This window comes from Oryctolagus cuniculus, chromosome 12 (genome assembly GCF_964237555.1).
Source record: "Oryctolagus cuniculus chromosome 12, mOryCun1.1, whole genome shotgun sequence".
NCBI classification, from domain to species: domain Eukaryota; kingdom Metazoa; phylum Chordata; class Mammalia; order Lagomorpha; family Leporidae; genus Oryctolagus; species Oryctolagus cuniculus.
This window is the reverse complement of record NC_091443.1, coordinates 52,146,851-52,170,760: the sequence shown is the minus strand read 5'-3', so window position 1 is coordinate 52,170,760 and position 23,910 is coordinate 52,146,851. Positions and strand designations below refer to the sequence as shown.

The 23,910-nt window shown below is 55.8% G+C and overlaps 3 protein-coding genes across 7 annotated transcripts in view; 2 read left to right on the top strand and 1 right to left on the bottom strand.

Moving 5' to 3' along the window:
• The window catches only part of SLC7A7 (solute carrier family 7 member 7), a 56,029-nt gene extending 49,788 nt beyond the window's left edge, over positions 1-6,241 (bottom strand). The window contains exon 1 of the mRNA XM_051822635.2: positions 5,626-6,241. The gene's annotated coding sequence lies outside the window, so the exon portion shown is untranslated. The remainder of the gene's footprint in view (positions 1-5,625) is intronic.
• A 212-nt stretch (positions 6,242-6,453) lies between these two features.
• MRPL52 (mitochondrial ribosomal protein L52) lies at positions 6,454-10,821 on the top strand. Of its 4 annotated transcripts, XM_017348192.3 has the most exons (6): positions 6,459-6,576; positions 6,684-6,741; positions 6,820-6,887; positions 9,592-9,662; position 9,892; positions 10,280-10,449. In XM_017348192.3, the coding sequence occupies exons 1-6, from the start codon at positions 6,471-6,473 to the stop codon at positions 10,384-10,386; spliced, it is 411 nt and encodes a 136-aa protein (XP_017203681.3). In that variant the 5' UTR covers positions 6,459-6,470; the 3' UTR covers positions 10,387-10,449. The 4 variants fall into 4 exon arrangements, with proteins under 4 accessions (XP_017203680.2, XP_017203681.3, XP_002717946.3 ...); XM_002717900.5 differs by lacking the exon at position 9,892 and having other exon boundaries at positions 6,474-6,576; positions 9,592-9,656; XM_017348191.3 differs by lacking the exons at positions 9,592-9,662; position 9,892 and having other exon boundaries at positions 6,454-6,576; positions 10,280-10,821.
• Positions 10,822-12,555: 1,734 nt separating this feature from the next.
• MMP14 (matrix metallopeptidase 14) lies at positions 12,556-22,183 on the top strand. Of its 2 annotated transcripts, NM_001082793.1 has the most exon segments (12): positions 12,817-12,929; positions 16,607-16,755; positions 17,025-17,147; positions 17,461-17,768; positions 18,264-18,425; positions 18,590-18,613; positions 18,615-18,667; positions 18,670-18,750; positions 18,941-19,079; positions 19,206-19,356; positions 19,775-19,890; positions 20,156-20,493. In NM_001082793.1, coding segments are annotated over 12 exon segments (1,746 nt in total). In that variant the 5' UTR covers positions 12,817-12,821; the 3' UTR covers positions 20,488-20,493.
• The last annotated feature ends 1,727 nt before the right edge of the window (positions 22,184-23,910 follow it).

The window sequence follows — 23,910 nt, the reverse complement described above, 5'->3', positions numbered from 1 at the left end:
CCCCACCCCCCTTTTAGGCCGAGACCTTCTCCACCACTGGAGGCAACCAGCCCCATTCCCTTTGGGAATAAAACTTATACACTTACCCTTCATATCAGTGACCTTCCACCCCTCACCTTAGTCAGTCTACAGTGTGGGACACATCACATCCTGTAATCACCACCCACCATACTCCTGTTCATATCTCCCTAAAGGATCCCACAAAAGCTATTTAGTTGTTCCCCAATATCCTTTAAGTCCAGAAGACCACAGAGGTCTAGAACCTATCACAGACCACCTCCTTCAGGCTCACATATTCATCCCAATTCATGCCCTCTATAACACACCCACACTTCCTGTCAAAAAACCCAATGGCTTCTATAATCTAGTACAGAACCTCTAACACATTAATGCTTCTCTCCAACTCACATACTTAGTTGTGTGTAACCCCTACACTCTTCTCTCCCAAACATCCCCTACAACTTCCCTCTTTACCATCTTGGACTTAAAGGATACTTTCTTCGTGATTCCTCTCAATCTTGACACTGCCTAGACACTCTGCCTTTACCTGGTCTGGCCCTGATTCTTGCCTTATTCAACAACTCACCTGGACTGTGTTACCCTAACATTTTCTTTTTTTTAAGATTTATTTATTTATTTTAAAGTCAGAGTGACAGAGAGACAAGGAGAGGCAGAGAGAGAGGTCTTCCATTCACTGGTTCACTCCCCAACTGGCCACAATGGCCGGAGCAAGCTGATCTGAAGCCAGGAGCCTGGAGCTTTTTCTGGGTCTCCCACGTGGGTGCAGGAATCCAAGGACTTGGCCCATCTTCTACTGTTTTCCCAGGCAGAGAGCTTGATCGGAAGCGGAGCAGCCAGGACTCGAACAGGCGCCTATATGGGATGCCAGCACTGCAGGCAGTGGCTTTACCCACTACGCCACAGCACCAGTCCCACCCTAACATTTTGAAGACAGCTCATACTTCTGTGGGCAGGCCCTGCAGGCCGAACTACCCTCTGTTAACCTTTCATCCAGCACCCTTCTTCAATACTTTGATGATCTTTTACTCTGTGGCCCTGCCCGAGAGACCCGTCTCGAACATACCAGTAGTCTTTTTAATTATCTAGCTGAGAAAGGCAATAGGGTATCAGAAGAAAGTCCAACTAATCTCTACCTCTGTTACCTTTTGGGGACTTCTTGTGACCCCACTCACGTAATTCTTCTGGCCCCAAAACAGGCAACATATCCCCTTCCCTTTCCATGCACTAATCAAGACCTCCTTCTTTCCTGGGACTCATGGGATATATTTTCACATCTGGATTCCAATTTTTTTTTTAAGATTTATTTATGGGCTGGCAGTGTGGCATAGAAGCCTAAGCCTCCATCTGCAGAGCTGACATCCCACAGGGGTGCTGGTTAGAGTCCCTGCTGTTCCACTTCCCATTCAGCTCCCTGCTAACGCACCTGGGAAAGCAGCAGAAGATGGCCCAAGTCCTTGGGCCCCTGCACCCACATGGGAGACCGAGAAGAAGCGCCTGACTCCTGGCTTTGGCCTGGCTCAGCTCCGGTCTCTGAGACCATTTGGGGAGTGAACCAGAGGATGGAGGATATCTATCTCTCCCTCTATTTTTTTTTTAAGGATTTATTTATTCATTTGAAATGACGGAGAGAGGTATCCTCCATCCACTGGTTCACTCTCCAAATGGCCTCAATGGCTGAGGCTGGGCCAGGCCGAAGCCAGGAGTTTCTTCCAGGTAGCAGGGGTAGCAGGGGCCCAAGGACTTGGCCCATCTTCTGCTGCTTTCCCAGGCACATTAGGGAGCTGGAGCAGAAGTGGTACAGCCAGAACTCAAACTGGTTGACACAGTGTCAGTCTGTCTCCCTCTAGATCTCTGCCTTTCAAATAAACATTAAAAAAAAAAAAAAAGTCTCTCTTTTTTTTTTGACAGGCAGAGTGGACAGTGAGAGAGATAGGGAGAAAGGTCTTCCTTTACCGTTGGTTCACCCTCCAATGGCCGCTGCAGCCTGCGCACCACGCTGATCCGAAGGCAGGAGCCAGGTGCTTCTCCTGGTCTCCCATTTGGGTGCAGGGCCCAAGGACTTGGGCCATCCTCCACTGCACTCCTGGGCCTCAGCAGAGAGCTGGCCTGGAAGAGAGGCAACCGGGACAGAATCCGGCATCCTGCCCGGTGTGCTGGCGCTGCAAGCAGAGGACTAACCTATTGAGCCACAGCGCCGGCTGACCTCATCTTTTCTCTTTAACCTAGCTCCTGTCTACTCAGACTTAGAAACCTCTCAATTCCAACAACAAAGGACCTCTAAGGAAGACTCGGTGGTTTCTAGATAATAAGCTAATACTCCCCTTTTCCCTCCAAGATACCTTTCTAAAAAACCTCCACTCTGGGGCCAGCACTGTGGCGTAGCAAGCAAAGCTGCTGCCGGTAGTGCTGGCATCCCATATAGGCATCAGTCCAAGTCCTGGCTGCTCCACTTCTGATCAAGCTCTCTGCTATGGCCTGGGAAAGCAGAGGAAGATGGCCCACCTGCATGGGAGACCCGCAAGATGCTCCTGGCTCCTGGCTTCAGATTGACCCAGCTCTGGCTGTTGAGGCCATTTGGGGAGTGAACCAGCGTATGGAAGACCTCTCTCTCTCTCTCTCTGCCTCTCCATCTCTCTCTGTGTAACTCTGACTTTCAAATAAAATAAATAATTTTTTTAAAAAAATCTATATTACTCAAACCTAAACTCTGTTCTTCATTTTCTAAAATCACATATATACCTAACTCCTGCCATACAAGAAACTGCACAACATATCTCAGACATGTAGCATATGCCAAACAAATAACCCCAATTCTAACATTAGACCACCCCTATTCCCTACTCACCAGGCCCACGGGTCGCATCCAGAAAAGGACTAGCAGAGTGACTTCACCCATATGCCACCAGTTAAGTGGATACGTTACCTTCTGGTGATGGTGGACACCTTCTCTGGTTGGGTGGAGGCCTTCCCCACCACTAATGAAAGAGCTTCCCTGCTCTACTATACCGCTAAAGGATACTGTCCCCAGATTTCTACTTTCTGCTTCCATTCAATCAGATGACAGACAAGAATTTACCTCCCAAATTACCCAGCTAGTATTAGCCTCTCTTCATATCTCATGGCATTTTCACATTCCCCATCACTCCCCCACTCCTTCAGGAAAAGAACAGATGAACAGATTCTTAAAACAGGCTCTAACCAAACCCTCCACACAGGTCCACTTAAGACTGGGTAAAGCTCTTTCCTTCCCCTCTCTCCAGAAAGTGGGTTCATTTCCCCCACAAAGCCTGTAACCAGGGGCTGGCGCCATGGTGCCATAGGTTAATCCTCTGCCTGCAGCACCAGCATCCCATATGGGCACCAGTTCTAGTCCTAGATGCTCCTCTTGCAATCCAGCTCTCTGCTATGGCCTGGGAAAGCAGTAGAAGATGGCCCAAGTACTTGGCCCCTGCACCCACGTGGAGACCAGGAAGAAGCGCCTGGCTCCTAGCTTCAGATCTGCACAGCTCCAGCTGTTGCAGCCACTTGGGGAGTGAATCAATGGAAGGAAGACCTTTCTCTCTGTCTCTCCCTCTCACACTGTCTGCAACTCTACCTCTCAAATAAAATAAATAAAATCTTAAAAGAAAAAAAAAAAAAAAAAAAAAAAAAAAGCTTGTAACCAGACCGTCACTCTCCCAACCCAAAGTAGCTCCACTCTCAGCCACAGGTTGAGGCTGGCAGAATTGGACTGGAAGGTAGATACCCACAGAATGTACCAAACATCAATAAGCACAGAACCTACCTACTTCTATTTAGTAGCATGGATGGGACCAGAAACAGGAGCATTCATTCTCTGCAGCAACCAAGCATATATCTTTCTTCCTACTAATTGGACAGGGACATGTATACTTGTATATATATATTTTTTTTTTTTTTGACAGATAGAGTTACAGACAGTGAGAGAGACAGAGAGAAAAGTCTTCCTTCTGTTGGTTCACTCCCCAAAGGGCCGCAACGGCCGGAGCTTTGATCCGAAGCTAGGAGCCAGGTGCTCCCCCATTTCCCACGTGGGTGCACGGGTCCAAGCACTTGGGCCATCCTCCACTGCCCTCCCGGGCCGCAGCAGAGAGCTGGACTGGAAGAGGAGCAACCGGGACTAGAACCCAGCACCCATATGGGATGCCAGCGCCGCAGGTGGAGGATTAACCAGTGAGCCACATTGCCGGCCCACTATACTCGTATTCTTATCTTCCCCTTTGTCCTATGCTCTAGACCAGACTTTATGCCCTGTCCCCCTGACCAGATATGTGATGAAGGATTTTGGATTTACCCTCTTGTTAATTGCAGTAGGTGTCCTGGCAGGAGTTGGGAAAGGAGTGGTCAGACTAACAATCTCAGCAGGCAAGGCAAACACAATTGAAGACATATCTTGTTTGCTCAAGGAAAACCTAGATGACCTAGCACAATTCTCTCATCTTCAAGACCAGGTTGGTTGCCCACTTCCTGGGCAGCAGTGGTCCTTTAAAACCATCAGGGATGGCTGGCGCTGTGGCTCACTAGGCTAATCCTCTGCCTTGTGGCGCCGGCACACTGGGTTCTAGTCCCAATCGGGGCGCTGGATTCTGTCCCAGTTGCCCCTCTTCCAGGCCAGCTCTCTGCTGTGGCCAGGGAGTGCAGTGGAGGATGGCCCAAGTGCTTGGGCCCTGCACCCCATGGGAGACCAGGATAAGTACCTGGCTCCTGCCATCGGATCAGCGCGGTGCGCTGGCCGCAGCACGCCGGCCGCAGCGGCCATTGGAGGGTGAACCAACGGCAAAGGAAGACCTTTCTCTCTGTCTCTCTCTCTCACTGTCCACTCTGCCTGTCAAAAAAAAAAAAAAAAAAAATCAGGGAGAGGCTGGCACTGTGGCCTAGTAGGCTAAGCATCTGCCAGCGGTGCCAGCATCCCATATGAGCGCTGGCTCATGTCCCAGCTGCTCTTCTGATCCAGCTCTCATGCCTAATTTCACTATGGCCAGAAACCTTTAAAAAAAAAAATTAGAATCCAGCCATCAGCCTGAGCAGCCTCTCCACACTATCCTTTTTTTTTTTTTTTTTAATTTTTTGACAGGCAGAGTGGACAGTGAGAGAGAGAGAGACAGAGAGAAAGGTCTTCCTTTGCCATTTGTTCACCCTCCAATGGCCGCCACGGCCAGTGCGCTGCGGGCTGCGCACCGCGTTGATCCAATGGCAGGAGCCAGGTACTTATCCTGGTCTCCCATGGGGTGCAGGGCCCAAGCACTTGGGCCATCCTCCACTGCACTCCCGGGCCACAGCAGAGAGCTGGCCTGGAAGAGGGGCAACCAGGACAGAATCCGGCGCCCCAACTGGGACTAGAACCCAGTGTGCTGGCACCACAATCCCCAATATCCTAAGAGTTCACTCAAAGCTTGCCCCATCCAAGCCACAGCACTCCCAAGCTCTCTCCCCACTATCCCATCAGCTCAGCCTCAGTCCAAACCCTAGATACGGACCCAGCCCAAACCCTTCCAAATCACACCCAGTCCCTAGCCCAAGGTTTCCCCACTATCTCAGCAGCTCAGCCTTAGTCCAGACACCACCCTAACAAGCCTTCCCACCTACCTTACACTATATAAGCCACTAGGCTGTGTGGGAGGGTGCGCTCTCGGCTGCGTATTCACGAGGAGTGAGCCCCTCCCAGGCTTTTTCTCTGAATAAACCTGGTCTGGCTCTGAGTTTATGTTCTGTCTCCTTCCCTACAGCCTTTCCTTACACACAGGAGTGAGGGCTGAAGCCAAATGTTCTGATTCACTCCAGGTTTCACCACATGTCTTAATCCAGGAAAACTCTGCTAATAGTGATGCAGGAGATTGGAATGAAATAATGTGGATGCTGGCCGGTGCCGCAGCTCAGTAGGCTAATCCTCCGCCTGCAGCGCCGGCACACTGGGTTCTACTCCTGGTCGGGGCGTCGGATTCTGTCCCGGTTGCCCCTCTTCCAGGCCAGCTCTCTGCTGTGGCCAGGGAGTGCAGTGGAGGATGGCCCAAGTGCTTGGGCCCTGCACCCCATGGGAGACCAGGAGAAGCACCTGGCTCCTGCCATCAGATCAGCGGGGTGCACCGGCCACAGCGTGCTGGCTGCGGCGGCCATTGGAGGATGAACCAATGGCAAAGGAAGACCTTTCTCTCTGTCTCTCTCTCCCACTGTCCACTCTGCCTGTCAAAAAAAAAAAAGAAAAAAGAAATAATGTGGATGCTGCTACTCTTAAGTTGCTATAGATTTCAAAGAACTAGAGACCACTGTGGGTCTTGGGGCAACAGTTCAGGACGGTTCAGTCTTAGAGCAGACTGCCACCACTGAAGATGCCTTTGACAACAGTTCATTCTGGACCAAGGCTTCGGTCGCACATTCGCTCCACTTCCGTACAACCCAAGATGGCGGAACCCGTGATTGAAACCAGATTCAAGATGGCGGCTTCCGGCTTCCCCCGCAGAACTGCGCACGGGCGCCGAGGCCACGCCCACTTCCGGCTCCTGCGTCGCAGCATGGCCGCTTTAGGGACTCTCCTTCAGAGTGAGTGACTGTCGGATTAGTGGACTGGGGCGCTCATGGGCGGGGCGGAGCTGGGTCTCCTGGGTCGCCCGCGCCCCTCAGCCAACTCTGTCCTGTTTTTCCTGTAGGTGTTCGGAGGCTGCATTGCAGCGCGTTGGCTCGGGCGGGCGGCCAGTGGCGACTTCAGTGAGTGCTGGGGTCGTGGGGGAACGAGGGAGCAAGAAACCTGGCTGAGTCCTCACCGAACTGTTTTTCTCCACGCAGGCAGGGCCGGGCTGCGAACCCCTCTGACTACGGGCCGCTCACGGAGCTCCCAGACTGGTCTTTCGCCGGTGAGCGCGGGCTGGAGCACTGTCCTCGGGCGGTTTCGGCGCGGTGGGAACGCCCGGGCCGGGGCGGGGCGCCGGGGGCGTGTCCGGTGCACAGCGCTCGGAACTCAGTCTCTGGAAAACGGGGTTTGGGGAGAGGCACCGCTTGCTTTATTTGGCACGTTAAACTACGGAAGATAATTCCGACTAGGGGCGCCCTGGGGTTGCAGAGGGCTCCGTTCCTCCAAGGGGGACACGATTTTTATCAAGTTAGGAAGAGGAAATAAAAAGTTAGGAAGAACTGCCCTTCTGTGCGGTGAGTACGGTTTGAGAATTTGGTGCCTGAGGCTGCGGAAATTAGCCTCTCAGAGGGCAAGGGTGAAGATGGAGGATAGCAGGCTCCCTTCAGCAAAGTCTTTTTCCTCTTTACTTGAGAGAGAGAGGATCTATAATTGACCTCAGGGAAGATGAAACCACTCCCCACTGCCCGTGTTTACAGGCAAGAAAATTGAGGCTTACAGAGGTGAATTGCTCGTGGTCATGCAAGGGGACTTTAAAAATTTCATGAAAAAATGGACTTAAAAGATGTTTATTTTGGCACAAAAAATGTGAAGTACATAGGGTCTTCAAAACGTTCTTGTAAAATATGTACCATGGACAAACTGCCTAGATTTCAATTTTCTTTCCCCTACAAATAAATACCTTTTAATCTATTTTCCTACAAACTTGTTGATGTACCTGATACGGCTAGGTGTAGCAAAACTAGGACTAGAACTGGGTGGGGCTGGGCCTCGGTGACAGCACAAAAGCCTGGGTATTGTTACCTCCTGGAGTCTCTAGAAGCATGATGGCGCTTTACCAGATACTTGGTAACTGAGGAAGACTGATTTTTTTTTCCCCACCTGTTATGTACTTTAGGATGACAAAGATCTTGTAGTATAGAATATGAAGAAGTCTAGAATGATATACACCTGTTTGTTTTTTGTTTTTTTGTGTGTTTTTTTTTTTTTTTTTTTTTTTTTTTGTTTTTAATTTGAAAGGCAGAAAGAGATCTTCCATCCACTAGTTCACTTCCCAAATGCTGGGAACAGCCAGAGCTGGGCCAGGCTGAAGCCAGGAACCTGGAACTCAGTCTGGTTCTCCACATGGGTGACAAGTACCCAAGTACTTAGGCTGTTGTCTGCCTCCCAGGTATATTAGTAGAAAGCTGGATCAGAAGTAGAGTAGTTAAGTCTCGAGCTAGGCACCTTGATAAGCTATATAGGCAAAAAAGAAAAGAAAAGAAAAAGGCTGGCACCGCCACTCAATAGGCTAATCCTCCACCTGCGGCGCCAGCACACCGGGTTCTGGTCCTGGTCAGGGCACCGAATTCTGTCCCGGTTGCCCCTCTTCCAAGCCAGCTCTCTACTGTGGCCCGGAAGTGCGGTGGAGGATGGCCCAAGTGCTTGGGCCCTGCACCCAAATGGGAGACCAGGATAAGCACCTGGCTCCTGCCTTCGGATCAGCGCGGTGCGCAGGCTGCAGCGGCCATTGGAGGGTGAACCAACGGCAAAGGAAGACCTTTCTCCCTGTCTCTCTCACTGTCCACTCTGTCAAAAAAAAAAAAAAAAAAAAAAAAAGATATAGGCATCCCAAACAACCATCTTCACACACCGAACTTCAACACCTGCCTTTATACCTGATTCTTACTCGTTGCTTCCCTACTTGCTAACTTTGTGGCCTTGGATAAGTTACTTACTTTCACCTAATTCTCAGTTATTTGTAAAATATACCTATCTCGTGATTCCTATAAGGACAGACTGAAATAGCCCATGTAGAACACTTGGCATACACAATATTAGTTTCTTTTCCCAAAACACATTACTTCTTTTCTGCCCTGCCTTAAAAAAAAAAAAAAAAACCTTTGGGCAAAATTTTTATTGTTTCTTTACTGGAGAAAGTAAGTGTTATTTCTCCTCATCTCTGTTGTAAAGTGGTTGAGGTCAGATAGTGCATCTTTCCAGGAAGTCAGCAGATACTTTATGGAATTTGTATTACATGCTTATGTGCCTACATACTATGAATAGCAAAAGCTGGTGATACAGTCCCTGATCCCAAAGAATTTAGTCTGGCTGGGAAAACAAAGTGTGGACATTTTAGGAATTGAATAATATTTCAGTACTCTGTTCTTTTCCAGAAGGATCTAAGATAGCTCAATGACGCTAAAAAACAATAGTATGGTAAATGTCCCAGGACAAACAGTTGACTGTTAAATGATATATGCTTCTTTCAGAGGAGAGAACTGATGGAGTTGAAGAGGTTACAAAAGGGTATCTGGGAAAGTTAGGGTTCCAGTGGAGCTGAGGGTAAGGATTGGGCTGGGAGGGAAATGAAAAAGGGCAATTTCATTGCCGAGTGAGCTGGAATTTAGCAGGGGACTCAGAGTAGAACAATGATCACACTGCTTGAGGGTGGGGTTTCTGAATATGAAAATAAACCAGTGGACTTGGCACTGCAGAGGACCCGGAATGCCGGCTAATGAGCAGTAAGTGAAACGGAGAAGGAACGTGCCTGCAAACTTATTTTTGGTGGGTCTGCCATCCCTCACCCTTGAAGATGAGGGACATGATTTAGGAGAGTTCAGCCACAGCAGGTTTGAAACGGAAGAGAGAAGCTGAAAGTTGATTCTTCTTCGCACACGGTGCTACAGGCCATCCCAAACGCTTGCTTTTCTCTCACTTCTGTCTAGATGGCCGCCCGGCTCCCCCAATGAAAGGCCAGCTTCGAAGAAAAGCTGAAAGGGAGAAGTTTGCAGTGAGTGTCTAGAGCCCCAGCCAGAGCTACCTGTTTGTTATCAGAGGGGGTGGGAGGAGAGTTTTTATTTTTTTTATTTGGGATATTGATAACTCCCACCTCTGATTCACCCCCCCAAATGCCCACAACAGGTGGGACTAGGTCACATCAACCCCAGGAGCCAGGACTGGGGTCCAGGTCTCCCATATTGGTGGTAGGAACCCAGTGAACTTGAGCCATCACTGCTACCGCCTAGGGTTTGCCTGGGCAGGAAGCTGGAGTAAGGCGCTGAAACCCAGGTCCTGTGATGTGGGGTACAGGCTTCTTAACTAAAAGTCTGAACAGCTGCTCCCAGAGGGGGAAAACAGTCCATAATTTGTCTTGAATTGTGGTGCACCTAAGATACTGAGGTATTAACAGCCACGGGTTTTAATGACACTGTGAGAAGAGAGGACAGTGGCGCCCTCCTAAGGCAGGACCAGCAGTAGACATTCTGCCTCCCTTTTGCTTCCCAGCCCAAGGCTGGGTCCCACCCATCCCCAGTGAGCAGTCATTTTCCAGCTAGGACCTGGGATTTGTGAGTGAAAGGGTAGAGCCTCAGCGCACACGTCCCAGATGTTGCCCACACTGTTTTCCTGTTTCAGAGACGTGTTGTGCTGCTGTCACAGGAAATGGATGCTGGATTACAGGCATGGCAGCTCCGGCAGCAGAAGTTGCAGGAAGAAGAAAGGAAGCAGAAAAACACTCTTAAACCCAAAGGAGCTTCACTGAACAGCCTGCTTCCACGTCAATAAAAGCAAACCCTGCCCTCTTCCCCAGCGTCTGGCTTGCTTTTGTGTCCCCTAGATGCCTCATCTCAGCCAGAAGATAGCCTCGCTGTCCCTCATCTAACGTTAGAGCCAAAGAGCTCAGACACCAGGAAGAATAGGCTGTACCATCACTGCCCCGGATTCCTGGCTCAGTGCCCTGACCCCTGGCTCCATTCCAGTTTATTGGAATCTTGCCCTGGGATTTTTACACTCTCCTTTGCCAGCCATAGGGCTAGCCCAACTGAGCAGGAGCTGCTCTATGGACATAAAAACTGAAGAGTGGCTTCCACCAGGCATTCAGGCCTTTCACAGCCCGTCCATACAGAGCTCTGCCACGTGTGTGCAGTTGGGACTTAATAAATATTCTTGATGAAAAAGGCTTTCAAACTGAGCTTGCTTTTTTTGAGGTTTGTTTTATTTCAAAGGCGGAGTTACAGAGAGAGAGGGAAAGAGAGCTTCCATCCGCTGGTTCATTCCCCAAATGGCCACAATGGCTAGAGCTGGGTTGATCAGGAACCAAGAGCTTCTTCCCAGTCTCCCACGTGAGTGCAGAAGCCCAAGCACTTGAGCCATCTTCCTCTACTTTCCCAAGCATGTTAGCAGGAAGTTGGGTTGGAAGTAGAGCATCTGAGACTCAAAGCAGTATCCCTAGGAGATGCTGGCACTGTAGGCTTTCACCACTGTGCCACAGCACCAACCCATGAGCCTGCTTGCTTTTCCTGAAGTTCAGATACTTGGTCCAGGAGGATACTCCAAGACCAATGAGAAGAACAAGAATTAGATGTATGTTCTGCTGAGTTAAGTTCTGAGTGGCCGTGGTTCTGGTTCAATTCCAGAGGTTGGTTGAAGAGAACCTTGCATCTCCCTACCCGGGTGTAGATGAGCCCTACCCAAGGGTCTCAACCCCCTATACACCTCCCTCTCACAAACCCGGAAGCCACCCAGCACCTGGGATGCCTTTCCTTTTACTCATCAGGGCTCCTCCCATGAATTCAGGGGGCAAAGTAGCCTTGTTCCCAACACAGAGCACTGCCCCTCCGCTCTGCCACAAACATGGAAGGTGCTGGAGCTTTCCCACCTGACACAATTTCTGCCCACCCTCTATCAGGCCTTTGCTTGCTTTCCCTCCCTTCCTCCCCCACTACCTCCTTCCTCTGGCTGACCAAACTCAATTCTCGGGTCTTAGATTTCGCTGATGGTCGAGTTTTCTGTCTCCCACACTTTTCCTGCTTCTGTTGTGCTGCATGTCCAGATCTGGTTCTCACCCTCTTATCTGCCTCCCTTTCTCAGCCACAGCTCTGGCCTGCCCTCCCCCTTCTCTGCATACCTCCACCTTTTATTCCCAGAGTCCAGGAGATCTCAGTCTAGGAATAGCCTCCTTTTCCAGTGCGGAGGCAGAACAAAACACCAAGGTCCTGACTCCTAGGCCTCCTTGCTTCCTAGTAGTTTCACCAAAATCGATTTGCTTTTTCCCAGGTGTCATGGCCTGGCACCCCTTTCTGCCCCAGCCAGTTCTAATTATGAAGCAGCCCAATTGCAAGGGACAATGATAAAGCGAGCCCATTGGTCCTTCTGCAAGGATGACCCCAGAGCCGATGTGGTTGCCGGGTGTGTTGCGTGTTTGGGCTTTGTCACGGTTTGGGGCTTTTGGCAGGAGAGGGGAGGGACAGAGGTGGTTGTTCACAGGTTCCAGCCGTTGATTCCCATAACTGCTAGTAAACTGGCCCCTTCTCCCAGTCGAGGTCTCACCGGCAAGGCAGGCCCACCCTGGCCGCCATCCCAGCCCTTGAACTCCTTGTCGGCCCTAGCCACAGGCTTCCAGTGCTTCCCACTCGGTGTGGAAACACATGCTGAGACACCAGAGCAATCAAGCCACCCAAATTATGCTTAGGGCAAGAAAGTCTCCCACATCCCTCCCCAGGGTCCCCCTACAGCCCCCTGCTGTCCCCTGTGGCCTCAGCCCCTGCAGATGGCAGCCTGCACCACAGAAAGGCAACTTTGGATTTTTTTTTTTCCTCCAGCTCTTGACTGTAATTGGATTCAGGCTGAAACAACCACGTCCCCACCAGGAAAGGAGGGCATTGGGGCGGGGGCGGAGGAGCGGCCGCGGGAGAAGGGAGGGACCAGAGAAGAGAGACGAGAGGGCTCCCGACCCAGTTCGCCGACTAAGCAGAAGAAAGACCAAAAAACGGGAAAGAGGAGCGCAAACAGGCACTTCAAGAACAGTCCTCTCGCCTCCTGGCCCGCAGCGCTCTAGGAATCCAAAGTCGGTGCCTCCGGAAGACAAAGGCGCCCCCGAGGGAGTGGCGGCGCGACCCCAAGGCGAGGGCCCCGCCGCGGAGCCCGCCCAGCCCGGCTGCCCCGACGGTCGCGGACCATGTCTCCCGCCCCACGACCCTCCCGCAGGCTCCTGCTCCCCCTGCTCACGCTCGGCACCGCGCTCGCCTCCCTCGGCTCGGCCCAAAGCAACAGCTTCAGCCCCGAAGTAAGTGAGCTCCTCCGGCCCGCCGGGGAGGCGAGCCCGGGGGTCCCCCGGGGGACAACCCCATTCCGACACGAGGGGATCTCGGGATCTCCGCTGCTCAGGCCTGCAGGATTCTCCTCCTTTTCTTTCCCTCCTCATCTCCAAACTTCCAAGTCGGCTCAACTTTTGCCTGCCTCCAGCCACCCCATTCCCCCGCACCCGCCGCCGCGGCCGCCGAGTTTCTTTCGCGTTCCTTCCTTTCCTTGCAAGAACCGTGCAGCGGGCAGCCGCCCTCCCCGCCCCAGGACCCCTGGGCTCTGCGCTCAGTTCCAGAACCAGTGGGCGAGCCTGCTAAGCATCTGGACTCCGCTCCAGGACCGCGCGGCCCGGCTCCTGGTCCCGTGCGAGCTTTGTGGTTCCTGCCTCTTCCCAGCTCTCTGGCGCTCTCACGCTCGCCGCGAGCCGGGGCCAGCGCGCCGCTCGCGCCACCCCGGGCCCCAGCCGACCCCTCCGCGGCCAGGTGGGGTCCGAGTCCGGGTGGGCTGCCAGGGCGCCCAGCCCCCGCCTCACCGAGACGACCGTGTCCGGTCCGGAGCGCCGGCGTCGAGGGTCCCAGCGCGGGCCGCCTCTGCGCACACAAAGCTCCCCTTGTAATCAGAGTTGGGGGGCTCAGCCGCCCTGTGCCCACCCGCATCGGCGCCCTTGGCCCCTTTTTGTTGTAAATGGTTTTTCTGCATTAGTGGCAGGGGGCTTGGAGCGTCTCACGGGAGTGGGGAGAGGTCCAGCCCAGAGTGCCCTCACTGCTCTCAATGGCCTGCGGCGCCGCTGCCCCCACCCTTCCCTGACCATGGCCCACGGGGCCCGGGAGGAAGCCGCGTGGGAGTTGTCTCAGGAGGTTTTTTTCCTCTGTCTTTTATTTTGGGGTGAAGGTGGGAGACGGATTTGATCAGCTTCTTATTTTGGGCCATCCCAGCCCACTCAGCCGGGCAAGGGCCTGGGTGCGGTCGGGAGGAGCCAGGAAGGACCCAGGAAGGGGGATGGGTTCTGGATTTGGCTTCCTCTGCCCTGGGCCCATCCCCCTTGGAAACCTCGCGGAAAAAGAAGAACGTGGTCTGTCTGTGGCCCTGGGGACCGGCCTGGAGAAAGTGTGGCCTGGGAGACAAAATCTGCCCTGCGGCCCAGCACTCAGCCTGCTGCTCCCGGAAGGAGTCACTGCTTCCCTGGCCTGGAGCACTCCTCTGAGCCTGACAAGGGAGAGCTGCTAACAAAAGGAGCCTGGGCATCTGTGGGCTGCCCACTGCCAACTTCACTGCCCTGCCTTTTTTCCCTGGCCTGGCCCACAAGGCCCCCTAGGGGAGGGGCGGCAGCCCTGGCTCTGTGTTAATTGGGTCATGAGCTCTCCCATTGCCAGAACCCACCCACCCACCCACCCCTTTTTATTTTTTTATTTTTTTATTTTTTTATTTTTTTATTTTTTTTTTTTTTGCTTCTGGGCCCTGGAAGGGTGGCAGGCAGAGAGAGGGAGGAGCAGGCCCAGAGGCTAGGATCCAGGCCTGCTGCAGAGCTGGCTGGCTGGCCGGCCCCCACCTCTGCAGGACTCAAGCAGAGGCCTAACTCTGGCATAGGCCTAGGGGAATGCCTTGCACCTCTCATTCATCAAGACAAAGCAGCCCACTAAGCTCTTTGACCCAATGCAGTTTCACATTCTCCAGGCCCAATAGGATGGAAAGCCAGGGTGGCCCAGGCCTCAGGCTGCATGGCCCTGCACCAGCTCCAGGACAGCCCTCCTCCCCTTGGCCTGGCTGGCACTTGCCCCCCCAACACACACCCAGCCGCAGACACAAGAGTCCTCTCTTCTGCGGTTCCGACCTCAGAGTCGCTGTGGTTCCTGCTTTGCTCAAAGCCTGCCCCCGGGAGATGGAGGAGGAGAGAGACAGGGCACTTCCTTTCCAGGCCTCGTGGCTCTCTTGACTCCAGGGAAGTCCAGTTCTTAACTGAGCCTTCATTTTTCTCTTTGGGCTAGGGGGTGGAGATGGTGGGTGTGTTTGCACCTGCTTCCTCTCTTGGAAGACTCACAGGGGAGGAATGTATCTGGGAGCTCCTGGACATGGATTCTCACTCCCTCCTGCCATCTGGCCCCTGGATCTCTCCCTCACCTTTGCTGTCTGAGGGTTGAGGGAGCCTGGCTCATCCTTCCCCCAAGTCCTGCAAGCTAGTGCTCCTCCAGAGGCCTGGGGCGTTGACTATCCTGCAGGTGAGGCAGGGGCAAAGGGAGTTTGCTGCATACTTGGGCACGGGCCACAGCAGGCCTCCGGAGGGTACAGGCTGTGGCATCAGCCAGCACAGGTCAGGGCAGGCCCAGCTTCCAGGGAGTCACAGGGGACTGGCACACCCTGCTAGGCTGCCCTCTGGTATAGCAGAGGTTAATCCTCACACACCCTCCCCCATCCCTGAGGAGGGGCGCTGTGCAGTGCTGGGCGCTGGGCGGTGCTGGCCAGGCCCATTGGCTGGGTTGTTTACATCTCGTGCCTTAACTCTTGTCAGCCTTGGGGGATCACTTCCCAAAACCATGTTGCAATTCTTACCCTTGTGCACTTAGGTCTGCAGTCAGCTGCTCTTGAATCACCCCAGCCCCCATGCCTGCTGATGTCCCGGTTGGGACCTGCAGCACCCAGCAACAGCCATTCCCACTCTCCCCGCAAGCCCTCCCCGCCAGCCCACCCCTCAGGACGCCTTAAGAAGGCAGAGCTGGAGCCAGGGAGCAGAGCTGTCTGGGTGGTGTTTTCCCATAAAATAACCCAAGCATCTTCATACTCCATATATATATCTTGACTTGTTTTGTTTTTCAGGCTTTAGGAAGATACTCCATTGTTCTTACAATAAAGGCTGACTTTTTCAAAACTCAACAGGGCTTTGCAGTATGTGTGCCTTCCAATCAAACACCAAAACCCTTGCTTTAATGTAGGGCAATATGCCAGCCTTTATATTACGAACAATTCACAGCATATCTGAAATACAAGACGGTCACCAGGTCTCCACCACCACCCCCATCTCCCACTCACTCCACTGAGAACTGTCAGTGGGCCTTCAGGTGCCGAGCCCTGGGTCATAAGGTGCTTAGATGGGGACAGGACAGGATCCCGCTCTGTGGCTGGGTGACACCTCACCACCTCCCAGGACCCTGCTTCTGACAGCAGCTACCCTCAGCTCTAGCTCCTTCCTAAAATGGTCTCAGTGATGACGGTGCTGGTGGCCTGGCAGCCCCGTGTCAGGAGAGCCTGGTGTTGGGCCAGAACTAGAGCCCCTTCAGCCCAGTACCACCATTGTACCGGTCGTAGGCACCACTCCTCCTCGAGGTGTGTGTATGGACACTGACACCCAGGCGAGAAGCGCTATGAGGAACTGCAGCTCCGAGTCCACATCCCGGAGCTCTGATAAGCACCAGGGCTGGAGCCGAAGTCTGGAGCCGAGGCTCCCAACCCCGTTTCGCACTCACACCCCCAACAGGATAAACCATCCCGGGACCTGGGCCAGCGCTCCGGTCAGCCTGGAAGTTTCCAGGTCTGCTGCCAAGGCCAGGCTCGGAGCCTAGAGCCTGTTCCTCACCAAGCCAGGACTGTGGGCCAGTACCAGTGGGGAGGCAGAGGCATCCCCTGGGCCAGGTGGGAATGCTCTAAGCAGTGCCCCTTTCCCCACAGGCCTGGCTGCAGCAGTATGGCTACCTGCCTCCAGGGGACCTACGCACCCACACACAGCGCTCTCCTCAGTCACTGTCAGCTGCCATTGCTGCCATGCAGAGGTTCTACGGTTTGCGAGTGACAGGCAAGGCCGATACAGACACAATGAAGTAAGTGCTGGGCCCCAGCAGGGATTCTGCCCAGCACCCACCGACAGCCCTGAGCAGCAGAAACGTTGCTGCCTGCATGCCAGGCGGCCTCCCACCTCCCGAGTCCCACGTGCTCACCCTGACTGCGAGCTCGGCCTTTTCCCCAAGTGCCACACACCGTGAGCCCCACCTGACACAGACCCAGGCCCAGAGCTGCTCTTCAGCCCCTGCAGAACTTCCTCGCTCATTCACTCCCCTGAGTCTGATCCTCCCATCCCAACCCACCCTAGGGCCATGAGGCGCCCCCGCTGTGGTGTTCCAGACAAGTTTGGGGCTGAGATCAAGGCCAATGTCCGAAGGAAGCGCTACGCCATCCAGGGCCTCAAATGGCAGCATAATGAGATCACTTTCTGGTGAGTGCAACAGGCAAGCGACCTTGCTCACATCCGGTGCCCTTGCAGAACACTTGTGCGGATGTGGGAGACTCGGAGACGTGGGAAGCATCTTTGGGAGTGGGGAGGAATAAGGCTGTAACCCTAGAGAAAGGTGCAGCCATCGGGGAAGGGGCGGGGAGGGCCGGGCGTGCTGCCCCCTGCCAGAAAGGCCTCAGCTCTTGGGGCCAAAGAGGTGGCTGGGCAGTCGGTCAGGCCTGGGAGAGTGCAGGAGAATTTGGCCCCTCGGTATCCTAATACACCCCCATCCTCTCCCTGCGTGGCTGGACCTCAGCATCCAGAATTACACCCCCAAGGTGGGCGAATATGCCACATTCGAGGCCATTCGCAAGGCATTCCGCGTGTGGGAGAGCGCCACACCGCTGCGCTTCCGCGAGGTGCACTATGCCTACATCCGCGATGGCCGTGAGAAGCAGGCCGACATCATGATCTTCTTTGCCGAGGGCTTCCATGGCGACAGCACGCCCTTCGATGGCGAGGGTGGCTTCCTGGCCCACGCCTACTTCCCGGGCCCCAACATTGGAGGGGACACCCACTTTGACTCCGCGGAGCCCTGGACTGTCCGGAATGAGGACCTGAACGGTGAGCGGGCGAGGCAGTCCCCGGGGCCTGCTCTGGGGAGGGTTGGCAGTGGTTTGGAGGAGGGTTCTCCTTCCCTCCTCCCGCAGTCTCAGGGCTGGAAGGGCCCGCAGGGATGTCCTGGTCTCAGCCTGCAAACAAAACAGACAGCCTGAGCCAGGCTCTTGACAGTGAGGGGATCCTTCTCTCACCTGCCGACTGCTGTTCTAGTCAGATTTCAAAGCCCGTCGTCACCCCTTCTCCAGGCAAATGTCCTGTCTAGCCACAGAGAGAGCCAGTGTCCTGGGATGGGGATCCTGCCCCCCCTCCAAAGCACTTCCTAACCTCCACCCAGAAGAGGCTGTTGCCTGGCTTTGGGCTTTGTGTACCAAATAGGAAGCTGGACCTCAGGATGTGTGGGCTGGGGTGTGGGGCTGAAGCCTCTGGCGGGGGTCCCGTGGGAGAGGGAGCCTGTGGGAAGGGACCAGGCTGCCATCGTGACCGTCCCTGTGCCTGCAGGGAATGACATCTTCCTGGTGGCTGTGCATGAGCTGGGCCATGCCCTGGGCCTGGAGCACTCCAATGACCCCTCAGCCATCATGGCACCGTTTTACCAATGGATGGACACAGAGAACTTCGTGCTGCCTGATGATGACCGCCGGGGCATCCAACAGCTTTATGGCAAGTGACCCCTCCTGAGCGCCCTGCTCCCTGCGCTCTCTGCACCTCGCGCCCCAGCCCGAGGCTTTCCATGCCTCTCCGGGGGAGGCGTCTGCCCGTCTTCCTGTCCTTCCCCTCCCCTCTGCTCCAAGTATGAAGTGCCCTCTTCTGTTTCCCCACTGCAGGGAGCCAGTCGGGGTCCCCCACAAAGATGCCTCCTCCACCCAGGACAACCTCCCGGACTTTTATCCCCGATAAGCCCAGGAACCCCACCTACGGGCCCAACATCTGTGACGGGAACTTTGACACTGTGGCCGTGCTCCGAGGAGAGATGTTTGTCTTCAAGGTGAGAGGCAGGAGGAGGGGGCTGGTTCGGGAGGCAGGAAGAGGTTCTCTGGCACAGAGGCTTGGTTGGAGACAGCAGCAGGTGGACTAAAACCTCAGATGGAGGAACAGGGCTGTGGTGCTTTGGGGACTGAGCTCAAGGACCAAGCCACAAGTGCTCACGTGCCCCTCCCGCTCCACCTGGCTTCCAGGAGCGCTGGTTCTGGAGGGTGAGGAACAACCAAGTGATGGACGGCTACCCAATGCCCATCGGCCAGTTCTGGCGGGGCCTGCCTGCGTCCATCAACACCGCCTACGAGAGGAAGGATGGCAAATTCGTCTTCTTCAAAGGTAACGGGGCTCTCGCACTCCCCCTTGGTCTTTGGGAGGAGGAGCTGATCTGCTTGACACCCCCACCCCCAGCCAAGCCCCTGGAGCCCACGTGGAACCCAAATCCGCCCTCTCCTCTCCTCCCAGGAGATAAGCACTGGGTGTTTGACGAGGCTTCCCTGGAGCCTGGCTACCCCAAGCACATCAAGGAGCTGGGCCGAGGGCTTCCCACTGACAAGATCGATGCCGCTCTCTTCTGGATGCCCAATGGAAAGACCTACTTCTTCCGGGGAAACAAGTAAGACCCGGAGCCTGAAACCCAGGCCGTCCCCCTCTCCCTGCACCCCGGGACCCACTCTCCTTCCTCCCAGCCCACCACTGTGTCATCTTGGGGACAGAGCTGCCTGAGCCTCCGCTGAGTGGGATGTGACCGGGTCACCACTGCAGACTTGGTCATTTGACGCCTCCTGCCCCCAGCACCGTGCCTCCGCCCCAGCAGCCAGGCACTGTCATTAAGGGCTGCTGGTGGCTCCTTGCAGCCTGGGCCCTCCCTTCCACCCCCACCTTCCGCGGCTTCAGCTGCAGGCCTTCATTACTCAAACCCCCGGTCTCCCACCCTGTCTACAGCCGCCCTCTGCTCCCCAGCGCCCCCATTCCGGGGCCTGCTGGCCTCTGGGGACATGCTCAGTGTCCCACCACCCCCTCCTCTTCCCCAGGTACTACCGATTCAACGAGGAGCTCAGGGCAGTGGACAGCGAGTACCCCAAGAACATCAAAGTGTGGGAAGGCATCCCCGAGTCTCCCAGAGGGTCGTTCATGGGCAGTGATGAAGGTGAGAGGGGCCTGCAATGGGGAGGCGAGGAGGAGCAGGGAGGAGACTGAGAGGGCGGCGTGGTGTGGGAGGCCGTGACCATGAGCATGAAGGCAGGCATGCATGCGCCATGTATGCGCCAGGCACTGGGCCAGTCCCCGCCACTCTTCCCACCTGGCGCTGTCATCATGGCATTTGACAGCGGAGGGGGCTGGGGCGCACTGAGCTGGCAGTCTCACTCACGGTGTCCCCTGCCCCTCTCCCCGCCTCATCTCTTGCCCTCCAGTCTTCACTTACTTCTACAAGGGGAACAAATACTGGAAATTCAACAACCAGAAGCTGAAGGTGGAGCCCGGCTACCCCAAGTCCGCCCTGCGGGACTGGATGGGCTGCCCGGCGGGGGGCCGTCCGGATGAGGGGACTGAGGAGGAGACGGAGGTGATCATCATCGAGGTGGACGAGGAGGGCAGCGGGGCCGTGAGCGCGGCCGCCGTGGTGCTGCCCGTGCTGCTGCTACTCCTGGTGCTGGCCGTGGGCCTGGCGGTCTTCTTCTTCAGGCGCCACGGGACTCCGAAGCGACTGCTCTACTGCCAGCGTTCCCTGCTGGACAAGGTCTGACCCCCACCGCTGGCCCACCCACTCCCACCGCGAGGACTTTGCTCTGAAGGCCAGTGGCAGCAGGTGGTGGTGGGTGGGCTCTCCCGCCCATTCCCAGCCCCCTCCCTCCAGCCTCCTTGCTCTTCTCTGTCCCCCGACTGGCCACTCCCACACTCACCCCTGCCATTGCTTCTTCCCTAGCGGGGTCCCCTGAGGACTGAGCAGGAGGGCGGGTGGCCCCTTCCAGCCTCTGGCCCTCAGTAGGGCAGCCCTGTAGCTTGGTGTGTGTCCAGCCCCATGCAAATGTCTTGGGGGCTCTGCACTTGAAGGCGAGACCCTCAGACCTCACTGGTAAAGGTCACATGGGGTCATCTGCTCCTTTGCTACCCCTGACATATACTTTAAACCTCTGAACTCTGACCTCAGGAGGCTATGGGCACGCTTGCCCCAGGAGCCCCAGGTGTATGCAGTGGGCACTTCCCGGGACCCCTTCTGGCAGGAAAGGGAATCCACTCTTTTTAGGGATGGAGACCGTGAGGGTGCGAGGTGGTGGGGAGTGTCCAGCCACGCTAAAATCCCAGGAAGAAGACCCAGAGAGGATCTATGTGGCTTGGTCAGTGTCAAGTTCCTCTCACAAACATCTGCCTCTGCCCCCCACGCCTGTCCCCCACTACCCCAGAGACCTTCCAAGGAAGGAGCCTGAGCCATTAAAGGACTAAACTGGGGCTGAAGAAACTCTTGGCCAGCCCCCCCAATGTCAGCCTCAGGTGGGGTGTCAAGGCCAAGGGTTGTGCTTCCCCAGGAGCAGAGAGTTCAGAGGAGGCCCCCGGGGTGAGCCTGAAGCCACAGAGAAAGAACCTCACTCTAATGCAGGCAGCTGGGGCTGGGACCCATGGGCAGAGCAGTCAGAGCAGTCAGGGGAGACAGGTGGCAGAGTGGCAGCAGGGGATGGCTGGGACTGGGCAGGTCGGACCAGCAGGGGCAGCACAGGGTGGGCGCTAGTACCCAGGGGAGGTCTCAGGAAGGGCCCTGAGGAAGGCGCACTGGCTCCTCCTGGGCCCCTCCTCCCTGGAGAGAGGGGCAGAGGACACACATAGAGGGCTGGGGACCTGGGGACCCCAGAGATAGAGGCCTTGGAGTTGCTGGGCCAGAGGAGGGTCCGGGGGAGCCTGGCAGTGCCCAGCCTTAGCCACCGCCTGCCTGCCTCCAGGAGTGGCAGGGGCCCGGCCCTCTCCTGGCCAGGTCAGCCTCTCACTTCCCGGATGGCCACACTCCTCTGTCTAGCTTCCGGTGTCCTGCCCTCCCTCTCCCCCAACCCGGCCCACCCATTTGAAGTCCCCTTCAGCCACCAAAGGTGGTCATGGTACTGGGGACTTGGGAGAGGGAGACCTTGTGGAGGGAGGAGAGGAGAGGGGTGGCAGGGGGGTGGGGCACAGGTGGGGGAATTGAAGTGAACGGTGCTGGCAGTTCGGCTAAATTTCTGTCTTGTTTGTTTTTTTTGTTTTGTTTAATGTATATTTTTATTATAATTATTATATATGAATTCCATTCAAATCGTTCCTTTTTGTTAACAAGGGGCTTGGGGAGGGGTGGGGGCGGGGGGAGCAGAGGCATCTGACCCCAGGAACCTGCAGGGCGGGGCTGGGTCGGTGCCCTCTATGGACATTTTTTGACCTTGTTCAACCTTTCCACAAAGAATAAACTGTGTTTCACATTCTTTGCGTGGCCGCCGTTCTGTTGAGGGGTGAACGGGCTGTGGTTTTCGAGGAGACTGGGAAGGCGCGGGTGCACCATGAGCTGTGTTTTCCATGGGGTGGGGGGGCGGGTATTTTCATAAAGACGTTCCTTCTTGGTGGAGGGGCAGGACTCAAGGGGCCACAGCTGGGGAGCAGGGCAGACCCCTTCCGGGGGTCAGGGCCACACTTGGCAGATCCCCCAGCAGCACTGCCCCTGGCTCCAAAGACCACTGTTGGGACCCCAGGGTGCCAGAGACAAGAGGAAGTGGTAAAGCTGAGGCCACTTGGAAAATCTTCCTGAATTGCATTAGCCTGTCGTGTGATCCGGCCGCAGACCCTCCGTCTCCTTGTGCGTCTCAGCCTGCGGCTGGGGGATCCCCAAGATCGTGGCAGGCTCAGGCTCCAGGACGGATGGACAGAAGGGACAGAAAGAGGAGCGGCCCGCCTGACACAACAGAGATCTCACTGCTCAGTGTCCCAGGTTGGAGGGGCAAAAGAACGAGGTTTTGTTTCCTCTTTCCTTAGAAACTGCTGCCCCAGACAGGGTTCCCAGGCTGTCGGCCCACCCTTCCTCTGCAGCCAGCCTGGAAGGATTCTGCTCACTTGCTGAGTCAGCTCAGCTGGAGGAGAGCAGCCCCCTCCCTTCTCCCCCCTCCCTTCCTGCTGCAGCCCTGCCCACCCCCGGGCTCCAGCCCAGGCCCCCGCGGCAGCGCCCTGGCCCCACCTATGGTGGGTCTCTCCAGCTGCTATTCCGGGCTGGATGGTGTGATTGCTTTGGCAGAAGGGGTACCCCTCCTTCCTGCCAGCCAGGAACCCTGACCCTGTGCCTGGCCTCCCTCACCGCCCCTGCCAACAGCTGTTTGGCAGGGTCCGGGTGTCTCCGTGGAGGCGGACGCCAGTTCCCCATCACCCTCATGGGAGGGGCTGGGCACCTGGAGAAGGCAGCACGAGGAGGTCGGGGGCATCTGGGGGTGGCGGGGCCTGTGTGTGTGTGTGTGTGTGTGTGTGGCAAGCAAGTCGAAGATGAGCTCATGGCCCTTTGTGTTTTTGTGGTGCGCATCTGGAGGCAATTACAGATGTTATCCAGTGGGAGTTCTGCAAAACACAGCTGGAGCCAGTGGAGGAGCCTGGGGAGGGGGGGACTGCCAGCGGCAGGGGAGGGGAGCCCAGGGCTCCCGCGGCTGGAGTGCGGTTTCCCCATCACGAGGAAATTGTTTGGCCCTGGCTCTGGAATCACAAGATGCTCTCTGAAGCCAAGGGGGGAGAGACGGGAATGGAGGCCCCGGGGACAAAGTGGGGAGAGGTGGAAGATGGCCTTCCAGCCTTCTGCGGCACGGCAGGGTGGAGGCTGCGTCCAGTCCCGTGCTCCTCACGTGCTGGGGCCTGCCCGGCCCACCCTGCTGAGGCTCCCCAGCGACCCTGGGAGGGGCCTCAGGGATCACAAGGCCCCACTTCAGGGAACCACTGGGTCGGGCCGGGGGGAAGGGAGAGCAGGGGCCCGGGGGCTCCCAAGGACCTGCGGGCTCGGCTTCCACTGGCCCTGCCCTGATTTGTCCATTGGGCCTGACCCAGTTTCTGTGGTTCCAAGTTCCTTTATTCGAAAGCAGCACATGTGAGTCGGAGCAGCCAGGAGGGAGCCAAGGGGGATCTGCACGGAGGTTTGGGCCGAACCCAGGGAAGCGGGTGTTAAGGAGGCACCGGGCCGCAG